At 46.7% G+C, this 24,379-nt stretch overlaps 1 protein-coding gene across 1 annotated transcript in view; it reads left to right on the plus strand.

Moving 5' to 3' along the window:
- Nucleotides 1–3,187: 3,187 nt before the first annotated feature.
- LOC132565792 (C2 domain-containing protein 5-like) overlaps nucleotides 3,188–24,379 on the plus strand; it is a 31,041-nt gene continuing 9,849 nt past the window's right edge. The window contains exons 1-5 of the mRNA XM_060230515.1: nucleotides 3,188–3,196; nucleotides 3,323–3,411; nucleotides 6,136–6,233; nucleotides 7,621–7,707; nucleotides 22,485–22,535. Coding sequence (XP_060086498.1) covers nucleotides 3,188–3,196; nucleotides 3,323–3,411; nucleotides 6,136–6,233; nucleotides 7,621–7,707; nucleotides 22,485–22,535 — 334 coding nt within the window. The remainder of the gene's footprint in view (nucleotides 3,197–3,322; nucleotides 3,412–6,135; nucleotides 6,234–7,620; nucleotides 7,708–22,484; nucleotides 22,536–24,379) is intronic.

Genomic DNA, 24,379 nt, shown 5'->3' on the forward strand with positions numbered 1-24,379 from the left:
TCTGCCAAGTGTTTTTGAAAGTGGGCGGGGCCATGTGGAGCTTTGGTTTCTGATTGGCCACTGAAGATTTGATTGATTGTGCAGATTTTTTTAAAAAAATTCTTTGGCAGCAGCTGCCACCACAGCACAAGGTCTTTACTGTGTCACTGAGGGTAAGCTGCAGCAGGTGGGGGTTTTTTGTGTGTGGCTGACTCGAGCCTCATCCCAGTAGCCATTTTACGGCAGTCATTTTGTAGATGTGCCCGCCATGCTGTGTCAGAATTCCAAAGACTCAAAAAGGGTGGGGATGCCTGATCTAGGTTAATAGTTTTGATGATGATATGTGATGTTGTCCACTTAGAGAGCCAGTTTGGTGAAAGTGGTTAAGTGTTGTGAATCGTTATTGGTCGAGACCGGGTTTAATTCCATCCTCTATCAATGGCACTGGCACCTGGAATCATAGCTTGCTGGAGAGCCTTGGAGGTAGTCCTTGAAGGCGCTGTGGGAGAGCTCTGAAAGGCAGCCTGCTAGAGAGCCTACTCTCAGCTTCTGTTGTGGGGGAGGAAGGTAAAGGAGATTGTGAGCGGCTCTGAGATTCAGAGTGGAGAGCGGGATATAAATCCAATTTTTTCTTCTTCGTAGCCTTTTCAATGCAAAATCAAGACCACTGGCTGCTTCTACACATACACTTTTCTCAGTGTTCGCTTCTTTATCGTGGCACTGTTTTCCAGAGGGTCCACATGACGCCCTTTTTTTTGTACAGCTACAATGTACAGCTACATCTGTCCTGTATATTGGAATGTGAGTCCCGCATTCCAATATATATGGACAGATGGACTCCCTTTCTAGCCGTATCTGAAGAAGTGAGCAGAGGTCCCATGAAGGTCATCCTCTGCCACAAATTTTGTTAGTCTTTAAGGCGCTGCTGGAACTGTTGCTCTTTTCTCCTGCTGTGTATTCATGAATGCATGACGGGAAGGGATGTTTTGCTAAAGGCTGCTTCCTTGCCCTCAAGGCAAGGGTTCTCTTCAAAGGCTTTGGGTGGTCGAAAGAAGCTCAGTGAGGCCAGGTACCTTGGCAGTACAAATATATATTTAAATTACAAGAATGAAAACAAACCATCATATACATAAAGAGGATTTTTCACATCCCTTTAGTCTCTCGGGGCTTCCTGGGGTGGCCACGGTTCCCAGCAGCTCCAGGTCTCCAGTGGAAGCCCCTTTGCTGCTGCTTCTCTTCCCTTTTATATGCTTTAGAGCCTACTTAGGTGTAGCCTCCCTGTCTGAGTAAATCGCTCAGAAAGCCTTTATTGGCACGTGTTTTTATGTTTTATGTTTTTATTGTTGTCTTATCTTATTTAAGATAAAGGGGCCCCGTGGCGCAGAGTGTTACAGCTCCAGTATTGCATCCTAAGCTCTACTCACGACTTGAGTTGGATTCCCGGCGGAAGCTGGGTTTTCAGGTAGCCGGCTCGAGGTTGTCTCAGCCTTCCATCCTTTCTGAGGTCGGTCAAAATGAGTGCCCAGCTTGCTGGGGGGAAAGCGTAGATGACTGGGGAAGGCAATGGCAAGCCACCCCGTAAAAAGTCTGCCATGAAAACGTTGTGAAAGCAACGTCACCCCCAGAGTCGAAAACAACTGGTGTTGCACGGGGGACTACCTTTACCTTTTTAATGTGATTGTGTGACCCTTAATTTGTGAGCTGCCCTGAGCCTGCCTTTGGCAGGGAGGGCAGGATATAAATTTAAATAAATATCAGATTATAAATAAACAGACAGACAAACAGATACAGGAATAACAAAAACAGTCATATGCAGCTACACATTGGACAATCATGCCTTGATTGCCAGATTCAAGAATAAAGCAACCTTTTCAGTTATTTCAGATGACAAATCATTCCGAAGACAGCAAACCTTTACAGCATCTGAGCAGCCATATCATATTGAACTGAACTGGATCTAGAAACCTTAAGGCGTATAGTGTCATATAGGGGACGATAAAAAAGAATACAGGACAGCGAGTCAGTCTATTTTAAATTATATAGAAGAAGAACTGCAGATTTATATCCCGCCCTTCTCTCTGAATCAGAGACTCAGAGCGGCTTACAATCTCCCATATCTTCTCCCCCCAGAACAGACACCCTGTGAGGTGGTTGGGGCTGAGAGGACTCTCACAGCAGCTGCCCTTTCAAGGACAACTCCTGCGATAGCTATGGCTAACCCAAGGCCATTCCAGCAGAGGTGCAAGTGGAGGAGTGGGGAATCAAACCCGGTTCTCCAGACAAGAGTCTGCACACTTAACCACTACACCAAACTGGCTATCCAAAGTCTTAATGAAAGTGGGATTTTTTAAAATATCTACCACAGGGGTAACTGCTGATGGGATAGTATTGCACCTGGCAAGGGTAAATGCTCTATGCAATTTTGGAACATGGAGAGTTGATAAATAAGAAGGCAAATGACCAATAGTTAGGGAAATTCCAAAATTCAGAGGGGAGCGAGATTTATTCGCAGCACTCATTAGTTTTTGCAATTCAATATCTAAAATTCTGCATTTAATTAGATAATGTGCCTTTGTGGGATACTTTGTCTGAGTATCGCCTGACAGTCATGCCGAGTCAGGTTCTAGCGCTCTCACCTGACACTTCCTTGTTAGGGAGTCTGAAGTCCAGGAGGCAGTGATCGTAGCGCTCCCTTGGATAGGACCTAGCTCTAAGCCAAGATTCAGTTGCCTGGCAACACTGGTCCCTACTCCTCCTTGAGAGGCGGTTCTGCAATGGCACTACAGGGAGAGCAGGGGTGTTGTTGGCCCTGCCTCCATACCATTACCCGGTCGCCTGGAGGGGCAATCACCAGGCGGAAGTGGCTGTGTGAACTCTCCCCCCCCCCACCCATTATTACCAATGCTGGTTGCGGAACATTGCTGATCACAGGGAAGGGAGATATGTCATGGCCACTTCCTCGGTTTCATTGAACCCTGCTGACAACCAGAAGATTGTGTTAGAGAAGAGATTTCAGTCGACACATGGGGCTCTTGTCAAGCGTTGAACTACAGCAATAGTCCTTATCTTTTTCTAAAAGGAAAGTTCATGAGGAGTAAGTCATAACACTTTACAGAAAACTTTACTTGCTACCCTGAATTTTGGTTAGTGTATTTAGAAGACTCGCCCTGCGGTCGCTCAGCAATCAGAAGCAAACGTTTACCGAGCAATGACGACTGTACGTTTCTGTATCTCTTTCCCCCCCCTCCTGTTTGCCTTCAAGGATAGATTTGTTTAATAATCAACTTTTGTAAAAGGAGGACCTAGGAAAAAAAAATGGATGGCTTTCCGCTTGTAATTGCAGGTCACCGTCACAGCGGTTGCAATAACTTTCGACAAACACCAAGCTTTGCAGACCACAAAGACGCCGGCTGAGAAAAACGTTACAAAGAGGTAAACGTGGAAGGATCTGGCAACCCTTCCTCACTAACGGCTACGACTCCAGTTTGCCCTATTCGTTTCAGTGGAACTACGCATGGCTTGATTTCCATTGCGGCTGCTAAAACTATTCAGTCAAGTAACTTTTGGACACATGAACCTGCGTTATCATGAGACGGACCATTGGTCCGTTAAGTTCAGTGTCTACTCTGAGCGGCAACGACTGTCTAGTGCTTGAGGGTGGCCAAACTTGCCGAACGTAAGAGCCACATAGAATAAACTTCAGATGTTTTGAGAGCTGCAAGGCCAGGAAAGAAGGCAAACAGATGGGGAGGAGGGAGGGAGAGGTGGGAAGAAAGCGAATTTAAACTGTAAACGCATTCTTCAAGCTGCTGGCTTGGCTTGGCTTAGAGAAGTGATTGAAAGAGACAAATGCCTTCTCCAGTGGGGGCTTCAAGAACCACACAATATGTTCAAAAGAGGCACATGTGGCTCCTGAGCCACAGTTTGGCCAGCCCTGGTCTAGTGTCTTTGGATAGAGGTCCTTCACATCACCTTCTACCTCATCCTTTCAGCTTGGTTGAAACTGGGACCTTCTGCATGGTAAGCCGATGCTCCACCAGAGAACCACAACCCCTCCCTATTCACAGTCAGGTGTATTTATAACCACTTCTTGCAAGCAGTGGCAAACTTATGCTTGGCATAGCCGTAGTGCATGGATATCTCACTAGCACCTATGCGCGTGGAAAGGTCCCACGTATATACACTACCTGCGTATGTGGAAGGCAGAGCTGAGATGAATTGGAACTTTGAATACACGGAATAAACATTTGAAATAAAACGTTACTACTGTAATACGTCAGTGTCCTCGGTTAACTGAAAAGTGGGATCAGGTTGACCTTGGAAAGTTGGGGAAAAACTGATAGAAGTCTTCTGCAACTCCATGTTTGGTGTATTCTTTGGCCATAGTAAAGGTCAGTTGCCCTGTGGTGCTTTGTGTGCCCCCTCCCCACCTCATTTGCAGTTTTTATTTATTTATTTTGATTTTTATATCCCACTCTTCCCGCAAAGCAGGCATCGGAAAATTTTGACTTGCAGTATACACTCTGAGGGAGCTAGGCTCATTTTTATCACAGATTGCATTATGAGGGAAACATAAATCAATCAATCAATCATTTTTATTTATACTCCCGCCCCTCCCCCGCCGAAGCAGGCTCAGGGCGGCTAACAACATTAAATCAATACATTAAGATTATACAATAATGTTTAAAACAATAACTAGTTTAACAAATTTAATTAAAATTCTAAAATTAATAAAATTAACATCCTGGTGCTATTTCAGCAGATGGTAAATTTACTTAGCAGTCTCTCTCTTTAATCGGTGAAGGCCATCCCAAAGAGGATGGTCTTGCAGGCCCTGCGGAACTGTTCAAAGTTCCGCAGGGCCCGCATTTCTTCCGGGAACTGGTTCCATAGGTGTGGAGCCATAGCAGAGAAGGCCCGCGTGCGGGGTACTCTGTAGTTTTACCTCTTTTGGCCCGGGGATGGTCAGCAGGTTTTTCCCTGCTGACCTCAGTGCTCTCTGGGGTTCATATGGGAGAAGACGGTCCCTCAGGTAGGCAGGTCCTTGGCCATATGATGAAATTTTAAAAAAAACATGATGAAATTTTAAAAAAGAAAAAGAAATTAAGCTTTTCTCTCCACATCCGGTATCTTTGCTCTGCCATTGCATTGGTCACAGAGGGGCAATAGTTGATTTTTCCTGGCAGCTGGTAGCATACTCCCAAGTCTTTTCTATTTCCTTGATTTGCTTTGAGATCTATTAGGTCCCCACAGTGGATTAACAAAGTACGCTCATTGTTTGGACGAGCATCAAATATGGAGTCTAACAGTCTACTTCTTGTCCCTTTTGGCTAGCAGCGGCTGTCCAAGATCTCTCTAGCATTCATCTTGCCACTTCCAGTCCTTTACAGCAGGGGTCCCCAACCCCTGGGCCACGGGCTGGTACCGGTCCGTGACCTGTTAGCAACCGGGCCGCGGAGTGAGGCAGGCACTGCCCCTGCTGCCTCTTGGCCATCCATGCCCAGGTGGATGAAAGAGGCGGTACAGCTACACTCCAAAGCGCTACCTCTTCCATTCGCCCAGGTCCTGGGCGGGTGAAAGGAGCAGCACAGCAGTGACCTTGACCTACCCCTTATTTAAAGACCCCCGTAGGGGGGCAGGGACAGGGTGTGGGGGTAGCCTGGGGCAGCAGAAACCCCAGCACCCCAACCAGTCCGTGGAAAAATTGTCTTCCATAAAACCGGTCCCTGGTGCCAAAAAAGTTGGGGGCCACTGCTTTACAGGAAGTGTCTTGAGAATTTCAGCCAGGCTTCAACCAGATCTTTGTCTCCTCAGTCTTCTGTGCCAGGTTCAGAAATGACCAAATCACAGACTATATTTGGAGCAAGAGGTGGCAGCGCTGCCAGGCCTCCATCTTGGAAGTTAGTTTCCGAGGGCAGCCGTGTTGGTCTGCAAGTAGAATAGCCGGATTGGAGTCCAGTTAGCACCTTAGAGGTCCAGCAAGACTTTGGGAGTGTCGACTTTCAAGTGTCAAAGCTCCCTTCGTCAGATACCTCAGAAATCAGTCTTTCAAAACTGTGGGCTCAGCGAAGGCCGAATTGGCAGTTGCCTACCGATTTCACCTTCCCGCCGCAGATCTCCCCTCGCGTTCTTTTTTCTTTTATCTCTCGGGAGCAGGAGCAGCCTTTTGCGGCAGTCAGTCTGCCACGGTGGGATACAGGAGGCAGGAAAGTTCTGCTGTGTCGACGGCAGATTTAATCTGGGTCCAGCCCAATGTAATTTCCGGGTGTTTGGATTCCAATTGTGTCGAAAGCGTCGATAATATAAGGCCACACAGCATCGTCATTCTTTTTATATGCTTATTTTCGCATCGACCAGGTTGGAATTAGAACTGTTTGGGTCAAGGTCGGAGCCCTCTCCTTAAGCCGGCTTAATCTTTACAAACGGCAAGTCTGCGGCAGCGAGTAGATGTGAGATTACTGGAAAGAAGCTATACTTCACTGTGGCCTCTGTGCGTCACACTGATGGGCTCTTAAGCGCATGCAGAGTCTCCTTAAGAGCCTATAAAGGTCTTAAAAAATTCTGATAGTAAGCTCCCCCTCCCCAGAGTGGCTGGAACCATGCTCGCCCATCAGTTCTTCATTAAGTGCCACAGTGTGGGCCTCTAGAGCAAGGGTGTTGAACTCATTTGTTATGGGAGCCGGATATGACATAAATGAGACGTTGTCAGGCCAGGCCATGTGTGTCATAAAAACATAATGCCAGATAGCAGAGAGAGAAACTTAATGAAGGACACAGATAAACACAATTTAATTTTTAAAAAAACCAAACCTTAAAATACGCTGAAAAGATTAGCACTCTTGCAATATTTTGTTTATTTAACAGTTTCTGATAACTGACACCTCTTGCTCTGAATTATTGTATTAAATTTTTGAGACAATGTCTGCACTGTAGCAATCTTGAGTATGCTGTTCAAGTGTTGTTCAGGTGTGTATCTGTAAGCTGCAAATCTACTTTTGATGACATTCATTACAGAAGTCTCATGGTCGATGCTTTGAGCCTAAGACGCAGAGGAAAACATGAAATGGCTGGGCATAAGTTGCTTCATGTGCTGGCCAGCCATTGTAGAAAACAGAGGCTTTGCTCCGTAGCTCCGTGTGACTGAGCAAGCCTGGCAAAGCAAGCTGTGATGCAGAAGGAATCGGACAACAGCGAGTTGCTCATGGGTCTGATAGGAACCCTCCGGGGGCCTGATCTGTCCCTCAGGCCACACGTTTGGCACCCTTGCTCTAGAGGAACCTTCACACTACTTCATCACTCCTCCGTTTTGTAATAGCCATGCTACTGCTTTCTCAGTGGAACAGGCTTCCTCAGGAGGTGGTGGGTTCTCCTTCCTTGGAGGTTTTGAAACAGAGGCTAGATGGCCATCTGACAGCAGTGAAGATCCTATGAATTGAGGAGGAGGCATTTGTGAGTTTCCTGCTTTGTATAGAGGGTTGGACTAGATGACCCTGGAGGTCCCTTCCAACTCTATGATTCTATTTTACTGTATTATAATTGTAGCATGCGTATGTCTAAAAGGCATTAGACTTGTACAGCTTCTCTGAACTCTTTTTGCAGAAATTAATGCACATTGTCTTTCTTTTTTTCCTTTGCCTTAAGCTTCGGCTGATAATGAAGAACAGCTACAGTTTCCTCTGGAGCTTTCATCCGATCCTCTCGGTTCTCAGCCGTTCATGCCAGCGAAAGGTTGGTTGAAGGGAAGACAAAAGAGCGTCTGCTTAGCCCCTTCTGTCTTGCGTTCACTTGCTCCCTTACTGTCGGTTGGCTCTCTAAACCCAGAAGCAAAAAAATAAAAATCGCTACCAAAGGCAAATTGCTTGTTAGCAAGAAGTGCAATATTTAAGGCAGGCCAAACAAAACATTTGTATTCTTCCCTCTCTGAAGATACTGAAATAGGATGGCCGGTACTTGAGGGAGCAAATGAAAAGGAGCCATTTATGCTTCTAATACTCCTTTTTCCGGTGCTGCTTTGAGCTGTCGAACAGCTGTTGCATCCTAGTCTAGAGGCAGCTGCATTTCAAGGAAGGACGTGGGTGCGGTCCTTCGAAATGCAGAATGTGCTGAAGTGACTGGTCTAACACAGCTTGAGCTCCCCTGAGTCTATCTGAAAGTTTTTCACAGCTGGGTTTGGAAATGCTGCGGGTTCCTTTCAGGGAGCTGACGTAGCCATTTTGAAGCTCTTTGCCTAGGCGTTCTGCTATGCCAGGTATTCTCTGGAGAATCCGAGTGTTCTTCCATTCTCATCCTAGTTCTTAATACAGGGGAGATAACCTTCTCTTTGAAGAGCTTCGAATATTTTTCTCCTGACTGAGGGACAGAGCAAAAAACTGGAAGGTGAAATTCCAATCAAGGAGGTGCAGACTGGGATATATAGTTGTAATTTTTCATATTCACCAATGAGGTATAAGTTGGGACTGGAGAAGCAAGGTATCGTGAGGTCAGTAGCGTGGAAAAGACAAATTTTGTGTTGAGAATGGTTGCCCCGAAGCTGTCAATCGGCCAGAGATTTACTTTGAGATGGGACCTTCACTGGCTTCACTTCCGGCGTGACCTGAAAGTTAGGTCATCGTGTACGGGTGACGCTCTAGCATCTGCCCTAAAACTCTGTGGTTTCATCATAGAGGTATGAGTGAATGCTAGAGTGTCAGCCAAGTCGATGACATCACTTCCAGTTCATGGCAGAAGTGGTTTCTCAGCACCAGCACACTGCCAAACCCTTCCAGGAGTTTTCCGGACACTCAGCTGAGCAGCCGCCGCCAAAACTGGCAGGTTACCCGGCTTCCCTGAGTCTGAAAATCTGTGATGGTCCTCTGCCCAAACCAGATTCTCTTATCTTTTACAATATAGAATTCATACTGTTTATATTATACAATATAAAATCCATTCTATCTGATGACTGTCAGAATAACAAATCAAGCCATGGTCCAAAACTAGAGCTAAGAGCACTTAAGTCCATTGATCTCCGCAGCCTTCCGTGCGCTCAACTGTGTACTAGCTCATGGTTAATGTTCACAGACAACCATTCTGTCAAATAGTAAACTGGGTGTCTTTTGCCGATCGCAATAGCAGCGCGGTAGGGCCACCCTCAGGTGAGCTAGGGATTTCTACAGCCTTGAGGGACAGTTGTAAAAAATATTCCTGTAAAATTAACCAAATGAAAAAGGCATAAATACACACAATACAACCAAGCAGGCCTCATTTTGGGCAGGCGCTCGCAGGAGCAGAGCTCCAGAACCTCTACATTTCATTGTGTTTTTTCTTTCTTAAAACTCCCCTCTCCCAATACCTGCTTCTGGCCTCCACTGTACATACCGCCCCCGCCCCACCCCGGTGAGAATCTTGCCAATCTCTTAAGATTTGACAAGCTGTCTAATATTTTTGCCCCACAAAAAATTGGGAAATAGGCAAAACATATCAAACAGACGGATGGAAATCAATCACGCCACTGTGGCCACACAGGAGAAAGTAATTTAAATGTATGACGGGAGTAAGGTTTTATTATGACAGTTATAACTCAAGAAGCATTTGAAGGTAGATGCGGAGCTGATGCACCTTCCAGTGATGTCAGGGGGGGAGGGCATATGCCAATGAGTGCTTCGAATGAGTTGTGCTAATGAGCTCCGGCACCTCTTTTTCTACTAAATGACCCCTGTAACCAAGTACGCCCCTGGAATATTATTGACAGCAGTCAAGCATGTTAAAGGGAAAAGCAGAGGATACAGGGAGGGGAATTCGCCTGCTTAAACCCCTGGAATATTACAGAATAGGAGTTGGGGATTTCCAATAGGGGTTGGGAATAGGGGTTGTCTTTTCCCCCCCTTCCCAATTCCTCAGCCACCCCCAAATCCTATACTTCTGTTTACCGGATGGCAGGTACAGTGTCGTGACCTGGATGACCCAGGCTAGCCCAGTCTCCCCAGACCTCAGAAGCTAAGCCCCGGGCAGTATTTGGAAGAGGGAAAGGAGACCATCAAGGAAGTCCAGGGTCATGACACTGAGGCAGGCCGTGGCAAACCACCTCTGAACGTCTCTTCCCTTGAAAACCTCGCAGGGATGCCAGAGGTCAGCTATCAGTAAGAATGGCTCTCCCTTCCTCATGCGTCGCTAGTGTGCTTCCTTCGGGCATCTACCTTCATGTTAAGGGAGTGGACACAAACCAGCTTTGGCTCAGTGTGACCGAGAAGAGTGATTTGATGAGCGTTGGAGTTCATGTGCTCCCTCTATGCTCCCTTTTGTAGTAATCTGTCGTTAATTGCTACCTCTAACCCTCTGCCAATGTTGGAGACCAATAGGGAAAATGCTGACCATAGTTTGCCAGTTCAGATATAACAGCAGACTGTGGTTTGCTACAAATCAGGAGGTTGGAGAAGAGGATGGAGCATGTGAGTGGAGGGGGCATAAGACCTGTGTTCTTTACAGGTCCAGTGAATCTCATCCAGCTGATGGGCATGGGGAAAAGCCCAAATCTCACTGAATGCCTTTACCAGTGATGTATGCAGACTTGTCGTCCATTTCGTCTGTGATTCTGACAATGTAGCTACTGAGTCCAACTATATAGAGATTTTTTTTACATAGAGTATTCTTACATGAAGATCCGATTCCCCCGTCCCTGATGCTGTCCTGTAGCCAAGTGAGGTAGCTGGGCGGTCATTCACTTAAACATTTAATGCCCAGTTTCCACCCGACTCAGGGTCCCCAAAGCAGCCAACAATCAAAACCATTAAAACCACATAAAACTGATTTATTTATTTAGTAGGCTTATAGTCGGCCCTTGCCTGTAAACCGGCCCAGGGCGGATCACAACATACCGTAATAATAAAAACCTACAATTCAGAGTTAAAACAATACATTAAAAGGTATGAACAACAAAACATTACATAAAGTGCATCACATGCGGAAGGGCACATCATACAGGATGAACAGTTATCGGCCCAAAATAAAATGATGGTAGTAATCAGCGAGATAGCACCATAGCAAGACAGGAAGGAAGTTCCAGTGAGGAACGCTAAACAGAATAGATGTCTCCATCCGCCGGCAGAAGGCAGTGATCTGGGGTGGGTCAAACGAGTCTCACTGGCATCACAACACAGCAAGCCCTTTCATAGGTTGCCACACGTCTAGCCTTGTAGAGCAAGGGCTGCCAAAGAAATGGCCCCTGAAAGTGACCTCAGTAATTAAGTAGGTTCTTAAGGGAGTGGGTGGCACTTAATATCAACAGCAATCTTTGCGCTAGGAGGGCCAATTGCATAGCTATTCTCTGTGCCAGCACAACTACTGGGATGCATATATCCTTCATCAGAATGGCAGATTTCTGTTCACCAAAGGCAGCTTTTCTAAGAAGAACATAAGAGAAGCCATGTTGCATCAGGCCAGTGGCCCATCCAGTCCAACACTCTGTCACACAGCGGCCAAAAAACCCAGGTGCCATCAGAAGGTCCACCAGTGGGGCCAGGACACTAGAAGTCCTCCCACTGTGCATCCCCCAAGCACCAAGAATAAAGAGCATCACCCATGCCTACCAGTCCCAAAGGAAGCTTTGTGAAGTGTTCTGCCGAGCAGAGGCCTTCTAGAATTCCATTTGCTTCATTGTGGAAACAGTTTTGTCTTTTGGGAAGCTTCATTGTTCAAACTGTCTTTTTGGAAGAACTTTACCGTTAACAGAATGTTGGGGGCGGATTGTAAAGGCAGATGCCAGTCAGTAGAGGGCAGTCTGCTCACATGTCAGCCAATAGTCTAGCATTGTTCTTGGGCACTCTGCTGTGATGTGCAGGAAGCTTATAGTTGCTGGATTTGGTTCATGTATTTATTTCTAGATGCCAAAGCCAACAAGGTTGTTTATGAACTGTACGTTAATTGCTCTCCCACGAGAACTTAGCTGCTCATTTCAAATGAACTTTAGGCCGAGTAATTATTGTTGAACAAACTACGCATTGATTATGCTTTTCTGAAACATCTCCGTGTGTCAGTTGCTAGGGTACTGGCTTGTGGGTTTTTGCATTTGTTTTTAAAGCTTTCAAAACAGTCTAATGAAGCAGATATTCTCGTTAGTAGTATTTTCTTGGAAATAATTAATCTTGACAATTTGTTAGTGACCGTGCTGATGGTAAAAGGGCGTTCTCAGCTTGCAGATAGAGTTCTTGCCCGGTTATATTCTTTTTTGCTAGGTGATCTAACCATAGTTCAGGCACTTCAGTTATTTACAGAATTTATACTGCACCTTTCCGCCCTTATCAGGGGCCACCAAAGCAGCTAAGGGATTAAACACATATATCATAAAAACCATTAAGAGCAGAACTAAAATACGTATACAAAATCACAGGAAATAGTCTAACGTTCTTGGGCATTCTGCTGTGAAGTGCAGGAAGCTTTTAGTAGCTGGATTTGGTTTATGTATTTATTTCTTCTCCCAGGTTGCCACTTGCCTACTACTGGAGGTTTTTAAACAGAGACTAGATGGCCACGTGACAGAGAGCCAGTTTGTGACAGAGAGCCAGTTTGGTGTAGTGGTGAAGTGCGCAGACTCTTATCTGGAAGAACCAGGTTTGGTTCCCTACTCCTCCACTTGCAGCTGCTGGAATGGCCTTAGGTCAGCCATAGCTCTTGTAGGAGTCATCCTAAAAAAGGGCAGATGCTATGAGAGCTCTCTCAGCCCCAACCACCCCACAGGATGTCTGTTGTGGGGGAAGGAAATAAAGGAGATTGTAAGCCACTCTGAGACATTGGGTGTTTTTACATTCAGTTTGATCCAGAGTTTTACAGTCTTCAAAGCTCATGCCACTGTTCCGCTTTAATTATTTTCCTTTTACATTTAAGCGTTTCAATTTGGGGACGGGGTGTCTCTGATCAGAGGACAGCCAGAATACCAGTGCTTAGTTAAATGTGTATGATTGCTTGGAAATCCTGTCAACACTGCAAAAACAATACACATTTAAATTACTAGATGAGGCAAGCAACGATATGTAAAAATTTCAGGTGCTGTCAGTTCTCATACACATTACTGCACCTTGTGGTGGCTTTTGGAGGAGTCTTCGAAAATGCATGAAAACTTCTACAATACAAGTTTGAAATGCCCATAGAGAAAAGACCAGATCAAAACTAGTGTGGAGAAAAATGGTGCAGCAGCAGCAGCTCCGAAACTCATCTCAGCAAAACAAATGTAGATGCTTCGGGCAGCAACGATGCAAAACAGTTGTGAGAACGTTAGGTGATGTAAAAGATGAGTTTCCAATGCGGTGATAGAGAGTCACAAACTGTCAGTGTAAAAACACCCTCTGATTCAGAGAGAAGGGTGGGGTCTAAATCTGCAGTTGCCGTCATCTTCTTCAATGCTGATCCTGTGAACTCAGGGGGAGGTATTTGTGAAATTCCTGCATTGTGCAGGGGGTTGAACTAGATGACCCAAAGCAGGGCCTCCAAAGATGACCGTAGTGGTCAAGCCTTCCTTGGGGGGAGGCTCCCATCAAAGCAGTAAACAGGTCTGGCTCTGCTGGGCTTCCAGACTCTGACAAGTTGGGGCCAGCCTGAGCTATTCAATCTGCTGGAAGTCTCTGTTTGCAATGGGCTCCGGCCAGGAGCTCCAAGGTTTGTAGAAATCCCAAGGAAACAATATGCAAGATTGAGTTTTGCATACGAGGAGATTTTTTTTAAACAAAGCATCAGACTTTAGAGAAAATGCAGGCTAAGCTCCCATCAGATGAGCCTCGAGCACGCATGCACAAAGCGGAGCTTGCCAGAATCCGAGACCACTGGCGTAACTAAAACAAGGTGTCTTATACTCTTAAATGCTGGCTGCCAGTCAAATAATCATAAATGAAGCTGTCTCAAGCACTTGGATGAGCCAAGGCCTTCTTGGACACGGTGTCCAGTGGGTGGCAGGCAAGGTAAAGGCTGCTAACAAGCATGAGAGAGAGAGAGGGAGGGAGAATGAAGTTCCCTTGGAAGTAGCCAGTCACATTTCTCCCATAAGACTCATGGCAAGTGTGGCGAACCAGTCCTGCGTCTGCTAGCTGGCCCCGGCCCTGCCCAGCCCTTCCCTGCATGCCGACCTGAAAGGGCCGCTCCGCTTTGCCGCCTCAGGGTATATGCTGCCACCACTGTTCCTGTCCGGGGCTCTAGTTAGGCGGGACAGCCTCCTAACCTCCCTCTGGGCTCGCTAAGAACCCTTCCGGGGCTTCTTAGGGATCTTTGGGGCTCCCCTAGAGAGGTTTTTTTTTTAAAATGGTAAAATCAGCTCTACATCTGTAAGATCTCCAAATGCGTTTCCCCCCCTGAAGAGTTGGCAACCAGCCGCTGTGCCACTTTTCTCCGCCCTAGGGACTCCCCAACCCACTCCTAGCGTTCCAAGCGGTTGGGGGAACTAGGTGGCACAGAGGGACTCCACTTTAAACAGATAACATTTATTTAAAGTATTTAACTATTTACAGGCATTTAAAAAAAAACTGAAGAAAGAAATCATGGTAGGGAAAAAACACTCCTTCCCTCCCTATTATAATGCTTGCCCTAACCAGATGACATGCAGGGCAGACACCTCACTTAAACTGTTGCAAGCCTGACCATACTTTCTGAGTCTGTCTGCACTCCAAAACTGAACTCAACTGACCGACTGCCAACTTTAACTGACCGTCAACTTCCCCTGACAACTTTTAACTAACTGTTTTCCCGCCCAAAATCTCCAATATAAAATCCAGTTCCCACCCAGGAACTGGTTTACCTCTCTTGCAGCATTCTGGGAGGCAGGTCTCAAGGACTTCCTGTCTCTCTAGGAGGCTCCCCCCAGAATTGCTGGTTCCAGACAGGAGGAGAGGGGGAAGAGACTAGGCCGAAGCCTGACCCCAGTTTCACAGACTCCTCCAGCCCAACTCCCAGACAAACACAGGCCCAAAGTGGCGTTTCTCCACAGCAGCTAAGCACCAGCATGCAACAAAGATGAAGTCACGCAGGCCATAGGGTAACCTGTCGCTTTCCCTCAACATGTTTCTTCAAGCTATCTCTGCCTTTATTCTTTCAAATCCCTGCCCTTAAGAGCTGCTTTGCAAACTAGATTTTATAGGTGCCTGGCTTGAATAAGATAAACATGCAAGTAAATGAGAGAGCTGGGATTGGTTACAGTTTCCTGTGGAGCATGCACTCGGTGACAGATTTGGGCTCACTGCTCTGAAACAATATCTATTTGGCATGGCCCATTGTTGATGGTGGGCTATTGTTGGTCCATTGTTGATGAGTTAGCATAGCTTTAAGAATGCACGGCTGTGGTGAAACTGCAAGAGTGTGTGTGGGAAAGAGATGCCCATTTGGTCTCCTGGCTTAAGATTTCTCAGCCCTAGCTGAACTGTGGCAACTGATTAAAGTATAGTGTCCAGATCATGTGAAGTGTTGGTATCGCTTTACTCTCCTCTGGTAAGACCTCACCTGGAGTATTGTGTTCAGTTTTGGGCACCACATTTTAAGAAGGATATAGACAAGCTGGAACAGGTCCAGAGGAGGGTGACAAAGATGGTGAGGGGTCTGGAGACCAAGTCCTATGAGGAAAGGTTGAAGGAGTTGGGGATGTTTAGCCTGGAGAGGAGGTGATATGAGAGGCTGAGAGGTGATATGATCACCATCTTCAAGTACTTGAAGGGCTGCCCTATAGAGGAGGGTGTGGAATTGTTTTCTGTGGCCCCAGAAGGTAGGACCAGAACCAATTGATTGAAATTAAATCAAAAGAGTTTCCGGCTCAACATAAGGAAGAACTTCCTGACTGTTAGAGCGGTTCCTCGGTGGAACAGGCTTCCTTGGGAGGTGGTGGGCTCTCCTTCCTTGGAGGTTTTTAAACAGAGGCTAGATGGCCATCTGACAGCAATGAAGATCCTGTGAATTTCAGGGGATATCTTTGTGAGTTTCCTGCATTGTGCAGGGGGTTGGAGTAGATTACCCTGGAGGTCCCTTCCAACTCTATGATTCTATGATTTAATTGTTCGTTATTTCATTTCTACCCCAGCCTTCCTCCGAGAAGTTCACGGCCACATGCATCCTTCTTCCATCTTCCATTTTATCTTCATGAGAGCCCAGGAAGCTTGATTAGGCTGAGAGAGGAGGGGGGCTTCCACAAGGTCACCCAGTGAGCTATGTTGCCAAGTGGTGACTTGGAAGAGGGCTTCCACACTTATCAACTATCTGGTTTTTTAACCACTACACCTTACTGCATTGGCGGTTGTCAGAAGCATAGCTAAATTAGAACAGTGTCAAATTACATACTTCCATGACCTGGAAGATATATTTAAACCTGTAGTCTACTCACGATAGTTGACAACAGTGAGTAATCCAGATTGCGTTGTAAGGATCCTATGAAGTAATTAACACCAGATTGTTCTTTAGCTGGATAATATGGGGGCTGGGGAACTCTCAGCCAGCCAGCATCCAAAAATAGACATTTATATGAAGAGTGAGCCAATTTTTAGCAGTTCTGTTTTATATGAACTGTTAGGGAAGTTTTTAATCAGACTGAAAAGCAAGGTTTCCATAATAGATTTCATACGATCAGATGAATGTCTCTCTCAGATGAAAACGCATTTTATTGTAGTGTAACATTTACAACAGCTTGGTGTCCTTATCCTGCAAAGGTCCCAGCTTAGTGCCTCCTTTTGTGCTTCGTGGCTTGCTTTCCTGGTTCCTACTGTGAGATTAGCACCTTGGAGAGCAGACTGTGGAAGACCATCTGAGGGCCAAATTAAGCAAGTTGCTGGAGATCCGTGGTTGGACCTCCTAGCTCTTTAAATTCCTATTGATGTTCACTTTATTAATCAAAAGAGAAGGATACGTTGAGCATGAACCCAGCTCTGGAAGAGGTGGGCTGAGCCCTTTTCCTTGCATTATTTTCCCCAGTGTAAACCCACGATGGTATTCCCAGTAGTAATGTATGGCTGTGAGAGCTGGACCATAAGGAAGGCTGAGCGCAGAAGAATAGATGCTTTTGAGCTGTGGTGCTGGAGAAGAATCTTGAGAGTCCCTTGGACTGCAAGAAGATCAAATCAGTCAGTCCTAAAGGAAACCAACCCAGACTGTTCCCTGGAAGGTCAGATGCTGAAGCTGAAGCTCAAATACTTTGGCTCCAAATGAGAAGGGAGCACTCCCTGGAGAAGAACCTTGAGAATCCCTTGGACTGCAAGAAGATCAAATCAGTCAGTCCTAAGGGAAATCAACCCAGACTGTTCCCTGGAAGGTCAGATGCTGAAGCTGAAGCTCAAATACTTTGGCCATCAAATGAGAAGAGAGCACTCCCTGGAGAAAACCCTGATGCTGGGAAAGACAAGGCAAAAGAAGAAAGGGATGGCAAAAAATGAGATGGCTGGACAGCGTTACTGATATAACAACACAAATTTGATCAGGCTTCGGAGGATGGTGGAAGACAGGAGGGCCTGGCATGACTTTGTCCATGGGGTCACAAAGTCGCACTCAACTGTGCGACTGAACAACAACAACAAAAAACCCCTTGTACAAGCTGTTTACTTGACATGTATGGCTTCCCTGGAGGGAGGAAGTCAAATCCTTCTCCCCCCAAAGTCATGGTCCCAATCAATGGCTGCTATTTGTAGAAACTTGACAGGTCATGTAATCATGAACCTCCAGGGTCTTCTGTCTGGTTGTACCGTGAGGCTAGAGACAGAAGTCAACTGTGGCAGAAGTCAACTGTGTATCTTCATGGCCGAGAGACTAAATGCTCTGGAAGAGAACTGGCGAAAGGCCTCAGGAGGGCGCCTTGACATTTCATCACGTTATAGGAATTGATGAAGCAAAATAGTAAGAAAATGGCTGAAGATGCCTATAATCTTAATGCTAGGTTAAATGCAAATATATGATACGTGGCCAGCTCGGAAGGTTCCAAGACTTTTGCAAGACATGCCATTTCGTCTGGTTGTTCTTCTTTACAAACATGCCTACCCTTTGATCATTTTCTGTTGGCTTCCTTAACTGTATGTGAGAAAAACAGGAAACTTTCCTAAAGAGTCTTGAGTATCTCAAGGCTTTCTTTTAATGTGGCTCATCCTATTTATTCATGTCATCTGCTGGGAGCAACGTGTGGTCACTCTGGCCCATTGTGGATTAGTTTGCAGGCAACGGCTGCGTGAAAGAACCTGACAGATGACAAAGGCTTCAGATGTGATCTCCTTTGGGGTGCTTGCTAGCTTTATGGATCTATGAAATTATGTCCAGGTAGAAGAATCTGAAAAAAATGTCTGGGACCAAGCAAAGACTGAGCTCTGTCAATTCTGTTCTATTATTAGCTATGTGTTTACTCTTATTTATACCCTGCCTTTCTCTCCAGTGGGGACTCAGATCTTAGTCTTGGACCCCTTCAAGCTGAAATCAATGAGCCAAGCACAGCAAATTACAGGGCCTCTTTTATAGCAGGAACTCCTTTGTATGTGAAGCCACACGCCCCTGATGTAGCCAATCCTCCTGGAGCTTACAGTAGGCCCTGTACGAAGAGCCCTGTAAGGAATTCTAGCTGGACCTCCTTTGCCTATTAGGCCACACACCCCTGATGTAGCCAATCCTCCTGGAGCTCTCAGTAGGCCCTGTACGAAGAGCCCTATAAGGAATTCTAGCAGGACCTCCTTTGTCTATTAGGCCACACACCCCTGATGTAGCCCATCCTCCTGGAGCTTACAGCAGGCCCTGTACAAAGAGCCCTGTAAGGAATTCTAGCAGGACCTCCTTTGCCTATTAGGCCACACACCCCTGATGTAGCCAATCCTCCTGGAGTTTCCAGTAGGCCCTGTAAGGAATTCTAGCAGGACCTCCTTTGCATATTAGGCCACACACCCCTGATGTAGCCAATCCTCCTGGAGCTTACAGTAGGCTCTGTACTGAGAGCCCTGTAAGCTCTTGGAAGATTGGCTACATCAGGGGTGTGTGGCCTAGTATGCAAAGGAGATCCAGCTACAAAAAAAGCCTTGAGCAGATTTTCCTTGAACTGAATTTTTTTCCCATTTGAACAAGACATGATAAAACATACATAGCAGGGGGAAAAACGGCAGGAAATTTATAATCGCATTCACCAGCATAGAACGTATCCCAGTTTCTTTTTTTAGTGTGAGATTCAGGGCATACATCCCTGATGTCAGGAACAGCTGAGTGTTTCTTTAGTATTATTATTCTTATTGTGCTATTGTCAGCTTGTGATTCTTCCGCAAGGGCTTGAGTAACAAATTACTTGGCTAAAAATGACTGTGCCTCATGCTAGGCTTCTAAAAAACAAGACTTAATCATAGAGGAAAAGAAGCCTGGCTGCAAGGACAAAAGAGAAGTTAACACTGAAGATCCTGTTTGAAAGACAAGAGGAAATGTGTAGGAATAGAAACTGCTCGACAATTACGAGCCATGGAATGAAACGGCAGGACCCAAAACCACAGTGATAATGATACAGCCTTAGTAATGTGCTCTAAGAGCTGGGCCAAAAAAGCATGTGATCGCCATCCTGGACTGCAGCATTTCAGTCTGCTGGTGGGAGATGGTGTGTCAGAATTCTCTTGCAGGCTTCTTGTTGCTGTTTGGTGGGGGGAGGGTTAGAGACCTCCCTAACATAAAGAGCATTTCTGTAGTGGTTTTGTGTAGTGGTTGAGTGTGCGGACTCTTATCTGGGAGAATTGGGTTTGATTTCCCATTTTTCTACTTGCATCTGCTGGAACATCCTTGGGTCAGCCATAACTATTGCAGGAGTTGTCCTCTCAGCCCCATCCACCTCACAGGGTGTCTGTTGTGGGGGGGGGAGAAGATATTGGAGATTGTAAGCCGCTCTGAGTCTCTGATTCAAAGAGAAGGACGGGGTATAAATCTGCAGTCTTCTTCAACATAAATCAAGGATTGTCTGATTTTCCATATTTGTACAATGTACAACTTTGATCGTTTAGAAGAAAGAGGCCGATTTCGCACTCACCTTACGCCGCTCTCACATCTGTCTTCTCAGCGTGGCGTCCTCCCAATTTCCCACTGTTTGCACTGGGGCATGGTTTTCATGCAGCAAATGGAAACTGCTAAAAACCAGTTTCCAACTGCTGTGCGCAATGTTTGCTGCAGCCCTGGTGCAAATAGTGGGAAATCGGAAGGACGCCACACTGAGAAGACTGACGTGAGAGCGGTGTAAAGGTGAGTGTGAAATCAGTCTTAGTTTTTATACCCCGTTTTTTTCTACCCAAAGGAGTTGCAGAGTGGCTTACAATGTCCTTCCCTTCCTCTCCTCACTACAGACCCCCTGTGAGGTCGGTGGGGCTGAGAGAGTTCCGAGAGAACTGTGACTGGCCCAAGGTCACCCAGCTGGCCATGCGTGGGAGTGGAGAATTGAACTCTTAACTCAGATTAGAGTCCACTGCTCTTAACGATTCCACTACACTTGCTCTCTTTAGATGTATAAGACTGTACCCTGGCCCTTTGGACTCCTCGACAGAGAAACAGAGAATTCTCGTATCAGTTAGCCTCTTTGTAGGAATGGCAAAGTAAGGAGCATCTTCTTCCAGTACTGGTGGACGTGCCTTTTAGAATCCACGTCCAAACCATGGATGAGAGATAGGCAAATGCCAGCGTGGGGACCAGGGCCGGATTAACAATCAGGCTAAGTAGGCACTGGCCTATGGGCCCCCATGCCTTTAGGGACCCCAGGATGGCTTTCCCTCCGCTTGCAGCCCTCCCAGCCTGCACGCGCAGCCAGCAACTGATCCACTCTTTGCCCGACTTGCCTGCTGCGGCTGCTGCTGGCGTCATTGCCAAGTTTGCCTCTCTGCCTCCCCCCTGCAGCTTTGTCAAAAGGGCTTTTGAGAAGAGACCTGCAGGCTGCAGTGGGGGTTGCGGGTGGCGGGGCAGGCGCTCTGACTCTGAGTTAATTTGCAAGAGGGCCTCTGAGATTTTAACTGCCTGGGAACCTCCATAGGGTTTAATCCAGCACTGGTGGAGCCTCAGCAGAAGCCCTGGTCCGCAGGCCTCAATTTTTGTGTCATGGGGAGTGAGCAGCTGAGTTGTGTTATAAAGCAACCGTCAGAGCCCTTATTTCTCTTGGGGAGAAGGTGGTTGAAGAGCTATTTGCTGGCCAGTTCTTAAAAAATTGTGACCTGACTTACATTTGTGTGTGTGTGTGTGTACGCTTGAATTGTGTCTATAATACTCTCCCTTTCTATATTGACCTGTCCTGTATCAGTCTGCTTTGAAGGCTTTTAGTCTCCCAGTTCGTCTCCCTCTTCTGCCAGCTGACTCTCACTGGGGCTCTTCTGTAGTCTCATTTTTTTCTCTCGTGTGTCCAGATTTAAACTGCAGGTTTTCATGCCGGGCATACAGTGATTTAATAGTGAAGTGACCACTAGAGGGAGCCAGACACATGTGGGAAAGGGGGGGAACCCTAAATCAGGGGTGTCAAACATCTGGCCCGGGGGCTGAATCAGGCCCCTGGAAGGCTCCTATCAAGCCGCCAAGCAACTGGCTGTCATCTGCTTCCTTCTCCCTCTCTCTTGCTTCCTTCTGTATAACAGCTTGCTTTGCAAGGCTTGCTGAATTACGCAGGAACTACAGAGCAAATCCTCTTTTTTCTCCATTGGCTGAGGCTCCTTCCATGGGGAGGAAGTGGGGAGGAAGAGCTTGGCCAGGCTATCACAATTGCACAGCAGAGCTACCGAGTCAAGCCTCTTTTCCTTCTATTGGCTGAGGCTCCTCCCCCTCCTGGTCCCCTGGGGAAGGAAGGAAAAAGCCAGAGCTTCCTTTGCCCAATTTCCTGGATCCAATGGGAGAAATACAAAGAAAGCACCTTTAAGACCAATGAGTACTAATGTTTTAAGCATGTTTTAAGTTTTTTTTTTTAAAAAAAATCTTTAATTGTGTTTGTCTTTTATAAAATTTATATCACCGCTATCTAATCTTAAGTTGGTACATATATAGCCCAGCCCAACATGACCCGGCCTGACAAGGTCTCATTTATGTCAGATCCGGCCCTCATAACAAATGAGTTTGACATGCTCTAAAGTAATAGCAACGCGTGCAATCAAGGAAAATGAGAATATGGAAGAGCCCTAAGTCAACTATTAACCCTTCTTAGTGTATAGCAAGTATGTTCCTTTATGAGCCGTTTGATGGTCTCCACACTGCCTTTGGTTCTCCTTTCAACAGCAAATCCGCAAACTTCTCAGAGTTCCAGAAGCAAATTTTCTAGCAGGGACTGAAGGCAGTGACTTAGAGGTGACATAAATACGAATAACCCCCACGACCCTTTACCAAACCTGCCTCCAACGCATTGCAGTGTTTCCTTGCATTATGTTGCGATTCGTACACCGTGCGCAGTGGGATGTCGTCGGGACCAATGCGAGAGCAACGTGACGAAAGATTCTCTAGCCGTTTCTTTGCTAAAAATGGTTGCATTGCATTTTTTTTAAAAAAAAAAAATCTGTGTGAATGCAGTTGCAATTGCTTATATCACATCAGTGGAATTCATTTTGTTTTATTAGAGGACCTGGAGAATGCAAGTTCCCACACAGGTCTCCCAGCTGGCCAGAGAGGTGAGTCTACTTAATCTAGCTCTAAGCCAGAACAGGGAATGCATTCCGGGCTGCGTTGGGGTACTCTTAGGATGCGCCTTTAAGCATTTCAGGAATCACGTACCGATTGCCTTGGGACGCATGCTCTGATGTGGCTTATTGATATCTGAGTATGTTCACCCAAATACATTTCCTTACACTTAGGGCAGGATTGGAAAGGTCAGAGTGTCCTGTTTTGCCACTGTTTTCTGGAAAGAACTTTCACAAGCAGAACTGATTCTTCAATACTCAAAACTGCCTTAATGTTCATCCTGCAGTCCTCTGTTTTGTTACAGGGGGAGGAAAGCTAACAGTCAATTAATACAGTGGGCCCCAATCTTTTTGGCACCAGGGAACGGTTTCATGAAAGACAATTTTTCCACAGACTGGTGGGGGAGACGGTGCTGGGGGTTCTGCCACCCCTGGCTGTCCCCACGCCGCATCCCTGCCCCCCATGGAGAGCCAATTTGGTGTAGTGGTTAAGTGTGTGAACTCTTATCTGGGAGAACCAGGTTGGATTCCCCACTTCTCCATTTGCAGCTGCTGGAATGGCCTTGGGTCAGCCATAGCTCTTACAGAGGTTGTCCTTGAAAGGGCAGCTGCTGGGAGAGCCCCACCCACCTGGCAGGGTGTCTGATGTGGGGGGAGAAGATATAGGAGGTTGTAAGCCGCTCTGAGTCTCTGATTCAGAGAGAAGGGTGGGGTATAAATCTGCAGTTCTTCTTAAATAGGGGGAGACTGGGGCTGTTTCTGCTTCCCCCTTCCATTTAGAAACCCCATCGATCAGCTGATTGGTGGAGGTCTATAAATGAGGGGTTGGCTAAGGTCACAGGACTTCTACTGGCCCAGGACTCAGGCAGATGAAAGGCGGTGTGGGCTCGCTCTGAGGCTGCCTCCCCTTGCTCCGCGGCCCAGTTGCTGGCAGGCCACGGACCGGTACCAGTCCAAGGCCCGGTGGTTGGGAAACCCTAACTTAATATACTGGCATTGCATGCTGTGGTGGTTGACCTCAATAACAGTACTGATGCCTGCCTTTCAACATTCAGTAATCTGGTTTCACCATTGAAGAAGAGGTGGCACTTCTATAGTAGGAACGGTGCATTCATATTCAGCCCCTCTCATAGGGGCAGTGCTGGCATTGCCAACCAAATCTCAACAGAGCCATACGGCTTGGTGAGCTGGTCCAGTAGATCAGGCTTAAAACTATCTGAATGGGCAATGTGAGGATATGCCTAGTGCAGGGGACCCAGTGTGAGTCTTGGAGCTGCCTTGGACCCTCCAGAGCACGGGATCATGGCCTGGGCCTCAGCACTAGGACTCTTCAGGTCCTTTTGCCCCTCACAACCACTGTTACAGCCCTGGGGTAATTGCTTTGAAACACAAATGGGTTCGAGCTATACGTGGGGCAGAGCTGAATGCTCCTGTAGAAATTTGCCCAGCTGCAGTGACATCACCTGCTGCCACTGTACGTACCCCTGTTGGTTCATGACCTCGCAAAGTTAGGTTTCTTGGATGTTTTGCAGGCCATGGTTTTCTGTTAGTCCAGAACAGAGGATTTCGTAATGTATTGTTGAGCTAAACACGTAGCAGGTTTAACTGATATGGGGGACACCATGTTCAGTGGCCTGGTCAGTGGAGTCCCTCATGGGAATTTGCACGACCACCAGCAGGCGGGAGGGACGGTCGCTCAGTGGTAGAGCACCTGCTTGGTAAGCAGAAGGTCTCAGGTTCAATCCTCAGCATCTCCCAACTAAAAAGGGTCCAGGCAAATAGGCGTGAAAAACCTCCGCTTGAGACCCCGGAGAGTAGGTCTGCTGCCAGTCTGA

This window comes from Heteronotia binoei, unplaced genomic scaffold, assembly GCF_032191835.1.
Source record: "Heteronotia binoei isolate CCM8104 ecotype False Entrance Well unplaced genomic scaffold, APGP_CSIRO_Hbin_v1 ptg001695l, whole genome shotgun sequence".
Lineage (NCBI taxonomy): Eukaryota > Metazoa > Chordata > Lepidosauria > Squamata > Gekkonidae > Heteronotia > Heteronotia binoei.